The sequence below is a fragment of the Malania oleifera genome, chromosome 5 (assembly GCF_029873635.1).
Source record: "Malania oleifera isolate guangnan ecotype guangnan chromosome 5, ASM2987363v1, whole genome shotgun sequence".
NCBI lineage: Eukaryota > Viridiplantae > Streptophyta > Magnoliopsida > Santalales > Ximeniaceae > Malania > Malania oleifera.
Genome location: NC_080421.1, coordinates 109,981,508 through 109,993,931, shown reverse-complemented (window position 1 = coordinate 109,993,931; position 12,424 = coordinate 109,981,508). Strand labels below are relative to the sequence as shown.

Here is a 12,424-nt window from a genome sequence, read left to right as displayed (position 1 = left end):
TACATATATGACTATTTTTTCTATTTATTTCCATTTTTAATAATAAAAATAGATTGAGATGGTAAGTCAAGCTAGGGTTCTTAGTGAGTATTATTCTTAACTGATAATTTGACAAAGCCAACTTTTTAATTCACGCAATTCAATATTATTCAATTAATGTATTCATTTACAACTTATATAATTAATGTTTTAGAAAACTCCTTCAATTTTAAAACCTAAACATGTTTTAGTGTTGTATTTATAAATAGAGAACGTTCAAAACATATATGAAATATGAAGCAAGAGATTGAAGAAATATTTTTTTTTTTATTTCCTTTCCATTGAGTGAATTCTCATAAGCCAAATGGCGGATGTGAAGTTGGTAGAGAAATTTTTTATTAGACCAGCAATGCAGACTGATCGGCGTCGTATCTTCTTGTCTAACATAGACCAGACTCTTGTCACGTACCAAGAGTCTGTGTCCTTCTTTGGTCCTCCTCCAACCCAGATGAGCTTTTCAGAAGCTGTTTCTAGCTTATACCAAGCAATTGGCCAGATGCTTGTGGCCTATGATTTTTTGGGCGGGCGACTTGTTCCATCTTTGGAAGATGGTGACCGCCTCGAGATTGATTGCAATGGTGCAGGAATGGTGGTTGTCGCCGCAACAATAGATTGTGAGTTGAGCCAATTTGGGGATCTTATGACTCCTAAGTCAGAGTTTAGGCCTCTAGTTGCTTTTTTGCATGAAAAGGATGAAGATAAAATGGACATGAAAGAAAAACCATTAATGCTTCTTCAGGTCCCCTCTCTCTCTCTCTCTCTCTCTCTCAATAAAATGGTACATATATATATTTTTTTTAGTGTTAACGGTAGAACATACTAATCCATGCATAATAGGCAGGAGCACGAGTTAAGATATGATTTATAATGGAACAAATACACTAATTTTGGTTTGGAATTGAACCTAAATTCAAACTAACAGTTAAGTTTCTTATGACAGTTGACTCAATTCAAATGTGGGAGCTTAGCCTTAGCCTCTCGGTACAACCACTGCACTATGGACGGTGTTGCAGTTCGTGAATTTGAGACGAATTTGGCTGCCCTAAGTCGCGGCGATGGCCTTGTCATAGAGCCAAAGCCTGATCGAACAATGTTCAAAGCAAGGAACCCACCAAAGATCGACCACCCACATTATGAGTACTCGAGACCTATTTCTATAGACAGCACATTCACTGTTCGAGGCAACAGCAACACCACTGCCATTGTGCAACAGAGGCCACAAAATAAATCTCACTTGGTCTATTTGCCCGCTGACCGCATTGCGAGCATGAAGAAGGCAGCTCTCAAGGATGGGGTTCTGAAGAATTGTTCCATATTTCAGGTCGTGGCAGCTAAGATATGGAAGGCTAGGAGCATCGCAGTTGGTACGCCAGAAGAAGAAACTTGCACAGTGTTGTTTCCGGTGGATGTTCGAAAACGGGTGGTGCCAGAAGCACCGTTTGGCTTTGCAGGGAATGCACTAGTTCCCGGGTTTGCACGGGCAAGCATGAGTGAACTAAAAGGGGAAGATGACTCTGTTCTTGTTAGGAAGGTGCAAGAAGGGCTAGAAAGATTGGACGATGAGTATGTTAAATCTGGGATTGATTGGCTTGAAGTGCACAAAGGGGTGCCTTGTGGGAAAAATACCTTCTCCATAGTTGCATGGTGGAGACTAGGATTGGAAGAAGCTGAGTTTGCCTGGGGTCGAGCTATATGTGCCACTACAATCTCAGTCAAACCTGGTCTAGTTATTCTGTTACCAGAGCCGAAGGGGGAAGGAGGCCTTAATATTTGCCAAGACTTGCCTGAGGATCAAATGGAGGAGTTTCGTAAGTTGATGATGGAGGACTAACCATATGACTTCAAAGGCTTTTCTTTAAGAAGTATAATATTTCATTAGCATATTTTTCTGTAGTGTCCTTTGTTGCTATTCGTTAAGTCATAGCTACTAGGCTAATGGTTATTTGTTATTAATGAATTATTTTTAAGAAATTTACTTCAAAATTCATTTCTCCTTGTAGTCAAATGGATTGATTTATGATTTGAATGAAACATTTAGCACTCATTGCCTTGGGTAATTTTTTTTTGTAATTTTCTGACCTATGTTATTAACCTTAAACAAGAATATCATCTTTCTGTTGCCATTTAAAACAATCAGAAGAAGGGATTCTATTGTCATTTCTTCGTTTTACTTGATAAGCATACATGAAAAAGTAGCTTCATTTTTTCTTTTTTCTTTTTTCTTTTTTTCCATTTCCTTGCAAACTATTTGAAACCTGAAAAATATTGGGGAAAAGAAAGGAAAATAAGAAGAATTTCACTTTTTCATGTTTGGTAATCAAGGAAAGTGAGAAAGAAAATAAAAATATATATCAAATCAATGAACGAAATTTTAATTTTACGCATCCTTTACATTTAGTTTTTCTTAATTTTTAATTATATTACAATATAATTTTTTATTTTAAATGATATTTGATATAGAGGGAAAACACAGTGAAAAATGTTGTTCCTTCTTATTTTCCTTTCCTTTTCCCAAGAAAAATCATTGATCCAAGCTAACCATTAATGTTTTTCAAGTTTCAAATTAAGGAAAGAAAAGAAAAATAAGAAACAAAAAGACTTTTATCATATTTTTACTTTATTATGAAAACAATTTGAGATTAAGCAAAATTAAATATTAACAGCGTGCAAAATTAAAAATTCTAATATGGTTCTTTAAGAATTCTTTTTCCAAGTGGAATCGGTAGAGACTTTTAATTCAAAATTATTTAAAATTTAAAATTATAATCGACTACTTAAGATGTATTGTGATTCGATGACATAATCTATCTTGAAAGTTGATTTCGAACCTTATATTAAATTTATGATAGTATTTATTTTATTTAAATTCATAAACTCAAATTTAAAGTTCAAAATCTATACATAGGAACATATCTATAACAACCTGTTACTTATTTAACATTTTTTTATCTATCTGAATATAATAAATATCATCTGTCTGAAATGCTACTGAAAATACCCCAAGCTCGAAGGAGCACTGGGAATCCCTGTATGTCATACACAACTAAGCAGCAGTAAATAAGAGATTGTATACTACCATATACACAATACCAAAGACTATAATATTCTGAAATATATTTGTAACCCAAAAATACCTAGTGACAACATCAAAACCTGGAAACTATTCCCACATCACTGGTACCAAAAATACACCTACCCTTCCAGTAAGGGCAGCTCAAGACAATCTCTAACCTCGAGCTTGATCTACTCGCCTAGCTGAATTTCCTCAAAAAACAATAAGTCACTAGAATGAGACAACGCTCAGTAAGAGGAAATATGCTATTATTAGTGTGTGGTGGCTGAGTTACACATTTAAAATACTAATACTGTAATATGAATAAGCTGATAAACTGTACAGAATATATGTAATGTAATTTAAAGTATATCTGTGTCTTTGAGTTTGCTATCTGAACATACTGTTATTATAATAATATAAACTATTGCTGTGTGATATATCTGTACATAAGAACTTCTTCTATACCCTGGGATTTGTGTATATCATGATATAACCCCTCATGATAGGTATCTTTGGTGAAGCGCTGGACAGAGAGCAGATTTTTGCAAATATGGGAAACATGTAACACATTATTGAGTTGAATTTTAAGTGAGGGAGTGGAAATTTGAGTGGTTACAATATGATGAATAGGAAGATCATTACCATTGCATACACGAATTGTGTCAGATCCTGAGTATTCTTCAGCTTTAATATTCAGATTGACAAGTTTCAAAGTAAGATGATGTGTAGCACCTAAGTCCGGGTACCAAGTTGCATCAGTCGAATTTTGGGAAGTTGATACATATGCTTGGCCTTGAAAGGAATCCTGCTGGTACGATTCATCATACCTGTAATAACAGTCCAACGCAACATGATCCGTTTTGTTGCAAACTTGGCAAATGGGACGAGAGTTGTTGGAAGAGGATGAAGAACTTCGACCACGCCCCTTGCATCGGTTGTTCCGAGATGGTGAGTTCTGATAATTGCCTTGTCCATTGTGGCTTGGAGAGCCGTGACGATTGCCACGACCACCACGATTTGTGGTGTTGCAGGATGTGAAATTGGCATTGGCGACAGTTAGATCAACTGTGGCTTAATGCTGCTCCAATCACTTTTCATGAACAAGGAGATGACCATAGAGGTCTTCAATGGATAGAGGTTCAACTCTAGTGGTAACAGATGTGACAAAGGAGTCATAAATCGGTCCAAGGCCTGCAAGAAGAAAAGAAACAAGCTCATAATTGTTTAATGGTTGATCAACAACACAACAAGGGTATCAGTGAAGTTGGTAAATTGTTGGAAATAATCAGCAATTGAGAGGTTGGCTTTTTTGAGAGTAGCGAGCTAAAAGTGTATATTAGTGATCCGAGCAGGAGAATTGGAGGAAAACATGCATTCTAGTGCAAGCCATATTTCACGCAAGGTGGTGCACTTAACTATATGAGATATAATTTTTTCCGTGAGGGAGGAGGTAAGGACACTCAGGATGAGTTGATCTTGAAGGTGCCAAGAGTGGAAGGTAGGATTTGGAATGATTTGGGTGGAGTTGTCACTTTCGGAAATATGAGTACGTGGTGCCGGTAGTGAGCCATCAACATAGCTGAATAGACGAGTGCCTTTAAGGTAGGGAACAATTTAGGCACGCCAGAGTAAGTAGTTGTCATGACTTAGCTTGACGGTGATAAAGGAGTGAGGAGTAAGAGAGGTGGGTGGGGATGGAACGAGAGCAGAGGAGGAGGAGGCCATTGGGATCAGACGTTGGTCACTTAGTCTTTGATACCATGTGAAAGCTCAAATATTTGGAGAATTGCTGCCTTACCTTAAACACTGGTATAGGCGTGTATTTATAGAGATGTAAAATATATTCTTGTTACAACTGAATCATGGAAAGATAGGAACAGAGGAATACATTTGAATTTAAAAGTTTGAATTGAAACCGATTACATATCTAAACAAACATATCAAGAATCCTGGAAAATATTTGAACTGATCTTCGTGTAACTGAATATCAAGAATCTTGGGAAATATTTGAACTGATCTTCGTGTAACTGCTTTGTAAAGAATTGTTGGTTGTTGCTGTGGATAAGTCTCTAACATGGAACTTCGATCAAGGACGACAGTCTGCACTCCGTCCCATTTCGAGTCCATAGGATCAAAGCTTTTGTAGTTTTTGCATTCATGTTTATAGGATATACTAGTTTTTCACTATAAGGATAATTTTTCAGTAAATTAACTTGCTGCATTTTTGATACATAGGTATGGAATAGAATCAAGTACAATAGAATCGAATTTATCACTTGAATTCATTCAAATGGTATAGTGGAATCAAATTTAATTCAACATTTTATTTTTCTATTCAAATTTCATTCTATTTGATTCCTATCATTTCATTTCATGGGTTCAGTGGATCAACCATGAACCCATTTGCTGCAATAAGCAGGTCACTTAGCCCAGTCAGGAATCGCCGTATGTTTTTTGCCCATCTTTTACAGATTAAAAATCACATCTTTGAGATCAATAGATAAGAAGAGAGGGAGGTTATAAAATATAAATAAATTTACCTAATAGCATGCTTATAAAATGTAAACATATAATATTTTATAATATAATAAAATTTTCTTAGAAGGGGAGTTTGGGAGCAACGGTAAGGTTGTCGCCGTGTGACCTGGGGGTCACAGGTTCAAGACATGAAAATAGTCTCTTGCAAAAATATGAGGTAAGACTGTGTACTATAAACCTATTATGGTTCGCCCCTTCCTCGGACCCCACATGCACGGGAGTTTTGTGCTCCAGGCTATTCTTTTTTTTTTTTATAATAATTTTTTTAATAGGGCACTTATATTATATGCATAGGGCCCAAATCTTAAATGATTTTAACACCTGAATAACTCTTTTACTATTGGTTTATATTACATTTTAGTATAATTTTATTATTTATTTATTTAAAAAGAAGGGCGGCACCTCCATTTATTTATTGATAAACCCTCACTTTTAGCAGAGGAATACCGTGGTTACAAGACAATCAATGGGAGAAACAAAAGACAAAACATTAAAGGCCTCCCAAAAAAAAACACCAACATCCAGCCAAAAAATAGGGTTACAAGACCAAGCAAAACAAAACAAAACAAGGACCTACAAAACAAATCTCACCCAAAAAAAAACAAATAAAAGATAAACAACATAAAGCATAAACTAAAACCAACATGAAAACAGCTAAACACACCTCATATAAGTCGTACCCATCTTCTCTAGTTTATATAACCCATTGATAACTCTAGAGAGTTGACTATTATTTGTAAACAAACTATTCCTCCCCATAGCACCTTGTCGAGCCAAGGCATCTACCACTTTGTTCCCTTTTCTATACCAATGTCATATCGAAAAGTCTACTCCCTCCAATAAACCAATAAGCTGCTCCCAAAAAGCCCATAAATACCACAAGGAGCACCTGCTGGATCTAATCCAACTTACTACAATATTCCAATCACATTCAATATCAATACTAGTATGACCCAAATGTTTGCAAATCTTTATTCCCTCCAACAGAGCTCTCAATTCAGCTTCATTATTTGAACAAGAACCAAAATATTTTGAAAAACCAAAAACAAAAGAACCTATATGGTCTCTAAGGATGCCACCACCACCCGCCGCCCCTGGGTTCCCTAAGTTGCTCCCGTCCAAATTTAGTTTCAACCTCCCTTGCCTCAGTTTTAGCCATCTCACACATTGCACAGATTTAATTCTTTTATTCACAATTTGCATTTCCAGATTCTGCAATATCCGAAAATCAGCATCCTTTAACTGAATCATACCTATCATGTTCCTGCTCAAAACACCCACCTAATACTTAATGGACAACCACACATCTATACTACTCTCCAATTTCCCCTCCATTCTAGCCGCACATCTCCTTCTCCATAGTCTCCAAACTACTAAACAAGGAATCAAACCCATCAGTGATCTCAATTGAGAAAATCTGGAAGCCCTATTAAACCACATTTGGACTTTTTCTTTCCAACTTTGTTGCCTAAGGAAAGGAACACCTACCTCCACCGAAACCTTCCTCCAAACCTTTGTAGTAAGGTCTCCCTTATTTAACACATGCTCCATATCTTCTGGCTGCCTCATCTCATAACAATTACACGTCGAAGCAAGTGAAACCCCCACCCATCTCACCTTTTCATCAATGCTTAAGCACTTAAAAGCGGTCTTCCACATGCAGATAGCAATTTTCTTCGGTAACCATTTATTCCAAACCCACTTTTCCCAATCAAACTTTGGAGCTTTAACTCTAATAACATCCCATGCGGACTTTGTATTAAAGTAACCATCCTTCTCTGGGAGCCATAACACTATGTCCGAAGAGTTTCTAAGATTTTCTACCTTTTCCATTACTTCTTCCACTTTATTATACCCCAGAATCCTCTGCAAAATTTTCCACATCCCACGTATTATTGATAACCAAATCTTTTAATCTGATATGTGAATGTGCACCATTTGGACAATCTGGAAATAAAGGTCTCGAATTTAGAAACTTATGATGCCACAATTTTACATATCCTTCTCTAACCTTCCACTTAGATTTACTTAACAGTTTAGGCATACCCTACAAAACTTTTCTCTAAAAGGAAGAATCCGATCCATGAGGTCTATAAAGAGTACTATGTCTTCCTTTCACATATTTAGTTTTAAAAAATCTAACCCATAAAGAATTTTGTGTTAATAAATGTCAATCAAACTTCATGAACAAAGACCGTTGCACTTCTGAAATGTCCCTTACTCCTATGCCCCCCTCCACAGGAACACAAAATTTCTTCCAAGCTCTCCATTTCATTTTTTCTTTTCCATCCTTAAATCCCTAGAAAAAAGAAGCAAACATACCTTGTATATTTTTTATCACCAGTTTCGGGACATTTAAAACAGCTAACAGATGTAATGACATACTCGAAAGCACATTTCTTAATAAAACTAGACGACCTCCTTGAGACAACAGTCTACTTTTCCAGCCCTCAACTCTCTTACTGATTTTTTGAATTAAAGGATCAAAATGACAACCCTTTAATTTACCATCCACTATCGGCACAACCAAATATGTAAAAGGAAATTTACCTTCAATAAAATCAGTCTCTTGAAGAATTTCTCCCTTCCTCTGAACACTCAACTTTTTTGAGAAAAAAATAGCTGATTTATTTTTATTCACCCTTTGGCCAGTCCAGTTTTCATACTCCTTAATCACCTCCATTATCTGTCTAACAAATTTTTTTTTTTTCTAGCATGAGCAAATATAACAACATCATCCACGTACATTAAATGCGAAATAATAGGTGCACCATACGGATATGCAAACAGTAAAATCCGCTTCTCAGACAACTTTTTTTGAATTAGTTTAGAAAGAACTTCTTCCATGATGATGAAAATATACGGCGACAACGGATCCCTTGCCTCAAACCCCTTTTTGACTTGAAGAAACCTCTATAAGTGTCATGCATCATGACAGAAAACCATGGAGTAGAAATACAATTCTGAATCAACTTACAAAACAATCTGGAAAATCAAGAACATGGAAAATCTGATTTACCACCTGCCGCTCCACTCGATCATACGCTTTACTCATATCAAGCTTTAACATTATATTACCTCCTCTCACCCGTCTATGTAATAATTTTGTCATCTTTTGAGCAAACATTATATTTTCAAAAATACTCCTCCCTTTCACAAAACATTTTGTTCTAAAGATATTAAATCACTCATCACTAATGAAAGCTTACCAACAAGGATTTTGGAGAAAATTTTATAGATTATGTTACAAAGGCTTATCGGTCGAAATTTATCAAAAAACTGAGGATCCTTTACTTTAGGAATAAGCACTATGTAAGAGGAACAAAAATATCGAGACAAAATATCACCTCTGAAGAGTTCTCTTACTGCACCCATCACATAATTTTTAATAATTTTCCAGCAAGTAATATAGAAAGAAGACCCAAACTCATCCGGTCCCGGGCTACTATTCACAGAAATAGAAGAAATAACTTCATAAACCTCCTCCTCAGTCGGTTCTTCCCTCAACTGACCTATAGATTCCTCAGAAACCACCAAATGGATAATACCATCTAGATTTGACCTCTGCATTGAACTATTTTGCCTCAAGAATTGTTCAAAATAATTCACAGCTTCATCATGGACCATCTGTATATTTTCCAACACTGAACCATCAGGAAGCACCATTGAATTTACACAAGAGTTACGCCTTTTTTGCGTAATCACAGCATGAAAAAACTTTGAATTTTGATCACCATCAATTAACCATTTCATCTTTATTTGCTACGCCAACCTAGCCTCTTCCCTTTTATACCATACCTCCAATTCAGCCTTAGAAACAAGGAACTCTTCTTCAACTGATTCCGAGTATTCTGTTTGTAGTAAATTCTCATATTTTTCCACCCTTTCCTCCAACTCTTGAATAAAACCACCAACACGACTGAAAGTCTGTTTATTCCACACCCTAAGTCTTTGTTTTAGCCTTTTCAATTTACCCTCCAATCCTGAATCCGCCACAATGTGTTCTCTCCAAGACAATTCAACTATTTCCAAAAAATCCCCATGCGATGTCCATATGTTGTGAAACTTAAAAGGCACTGACCCATACCTCTCCATACTCGCACACAGCTGTAAAATGATAGGAGAATGATCTGAAGTATTTCTTTTCAACAAAGATGTCTTAACTTTACCATATTTTAAAGAAAAAACATTATTAATCAGCACCCTGTCCAGTTTCACCCAACTTTATACTGTATGGAAATCATCATAAATGATAAATATCATGAATTCTTAATTCTTATGTGTATGTGATATGCGTACGCGTATATTTAAATTTCAGGTTGAACACGATATAGTTTAGATTTTGTCATTTTCTTTCTAGTTTTAATACATTTTAATGCCAATTGAAGACTAAACTTTACCCATTAAATAAAGTAATAGATTAAACATATAATTGGATGTGAAATTCACAATTCTTATAAATGATGGATTAATATTGGTTTAAATAAAATAAAATTTATAGAGGATGATGAATAGTTCGTAATGTTTATTTTAAAAATTTTAGAATCTCTTGGCACACATTTCTCATGTTCCAAGGCTTCCATACTCATTTTCTAGCATCAAAAGACAATTGCATTTTGTTTTTACTATTATAAAGATTTCAAAAATCATATTTAAAAGAAATTCTAATTTAATACGCATAACAATTAAAGCTTCATGTTTTTTTGTTTTATTTATAATTCAGTAACCACAACACTCACACCTAGTTATTATATTATTGTATTATATTGCTTCTAAAGCACAAATTTTTTTTTTTTTGGGTAGTCCATTATTACAAATTTCATTTTACTTATTTTACGTTAACTATTTAAGAGGTTTTCAATTTTTAATTACAAATGCACTTGTCCTCCATTGCCCTTTCCTTTTCTCTTATCTAAACAATTTTTTTTTTCCAACTTTTTCATTTCCTAAATGTATTTTCTCCAAAAGATTCATCTCACAACCTCTTTATCTGGCTACATTTTTCTAATCCTTGTCATTCCATTGATATATATATATATATATATATATATATATATATAAGTGAAGAGAAAACAAATAAGTGTAAAGGCCATAATGAGGTGTAGAACACAAATTTTTGGAGAGATGCAAAATGAGGATACATAGGTGGCTTGTTGAAGAAATGAGATTATGGCAATAATTTTATGGTTCAAAAAGAGAGTTCTCAATATATAAGATTTTAATTTTTGAAGACTTGTAAGAATCTATCGATAGTACTGATACTTAAATCTCAATTAGATGACTATAATGTTTTAAAAATGTATATGCTCTGATTGGACGATATGTTAATTTCAGAGATGTTTAAAATCTCTCTCTCTCTCTCTCTCTCTCTCTCAGTGCCTATATAGAGAGAGAGAGAGAGAGAGAGAGAGAGAGAGAGAGAGAGAGAGAGATAGCATCTACATGTTTTTGAGTACTCTCAATTAATCTATTGAGATAACAAGTACATCTCTATTCTTCTCCCTAAGAACACCAAGGTCTTATAGGATTTAATTTTTTTAATTAATGAGATTTATAAAAAAATTCACTATACTTAGGAATATAGGTCCCAAACATCTTACGTGAATATAAAAGTAAGTATTTTAAATAGAATTACAATGCATGTGCACTGACTAGTTGTCTCAAAAGTAAGAGTTTTATTTTTACACTTTTCTATTGAAATCACGAATTGTTTTTCTATCATTTTCCCCTTAAGTATTAAATCTTATTGAATTTATTTTTTAATCAATGAGATTATTTTATAAAAAAAATTTACTATATTTAAGAATATAGATCTCAAACATTCGATGTAGATATAAAATTGAGTATTTTAAATGGAAATTCAATGCATGCGCATTGTCTCAAAAGTAAGAATGTTTCTTCTAATTTTGTGATTTATAATTAACATGTCTATTAGAAAAATATTGCATGAAAAAGATGAAGATAAAATAGATATGAAAGAAAAATCATTAATGCTTCTTCGATCCTCTCTCTCTCTCTCTTAACAAATTAATTCTTAATAAATTACACGAACCTATATGGATATTATAGATAGTCGAGAATGCTAGTAAAGGTTTTTTATTTTTTGTTAATGATTTATTTTTTCGAAATGCCCTCATTTTAGTTATTTTTATTTACAACTAAATAATAAAATTTTATAGTGTAAAATTACAATTTTATCTATTGAGAAAATAACAAGATAGTATGTAAGTTTGCGTATTTTATTTTAACGGCTCAAACATATTAAACTCTCAAAATTCAATTTTGGACTTTAGTGGAATTGGATTTTGTAATAAATAAATTGTGCACTAATATCTTTTTGCCCATCTTTCAATTGGAAGTTTTATTTGAAAAAAATAAAAAAGTTACTTTCATATATTTTCTCTTTACATAAAATACTATCAAAATAAAATTTATTTAATATGAATAAAATTTTTTAAAGGGAAGTACTATAAGATAGTTATAAGACTAGTTATGATATATGGATCAAAATATTGACGATAGAGAAATAGAATATCCAAAAAGTAAGAATTGTTGGGGAGAAAATGCTTAGATGGATGAGTGGTATAACATTACAAGATAAATTAAGGAATGAACATATTCATGGTAAGTTAAGTGTAACACTTATATAAGATAAGATAAGGAAGGAACGACTCAGATGGTATGAACACTTGTAACATAGGCCATATAGTGCACCAGTAAGAAATAGTGAGTTAGTTAACTGTGAGGACACTAGAAGAGGTAGAGGGAGACTAAAATAACTTAGAAGGAAAT

General features: G+C 34.0%; 1 protein-coding gene across 1 annotated transcript; it reads left to right on the top strand.

The window, feature by feature from the left end:
- Positions 1 to 343: 343 nt before the first annotated feature.
- Positions 344 to 1,870, top strand: LOC131156123 (acyltransferase GLAUCE-like). Its single transcript, XM_058109570.1, has 2 exons — positions 344 to 778; positions 980 to 1,870. The coding sequence occupies exons 1-2, from the start codon at positions 344 to 346 to the stop codon at positions 1,868 to 1,870; spliced, it is 1,326 nt and encodes a 441-aa protein (XP_057965553.1).
- The last annotated feature ends 10,554 nt before the right edge of the window (positions 1,871 to 12,424 follow it).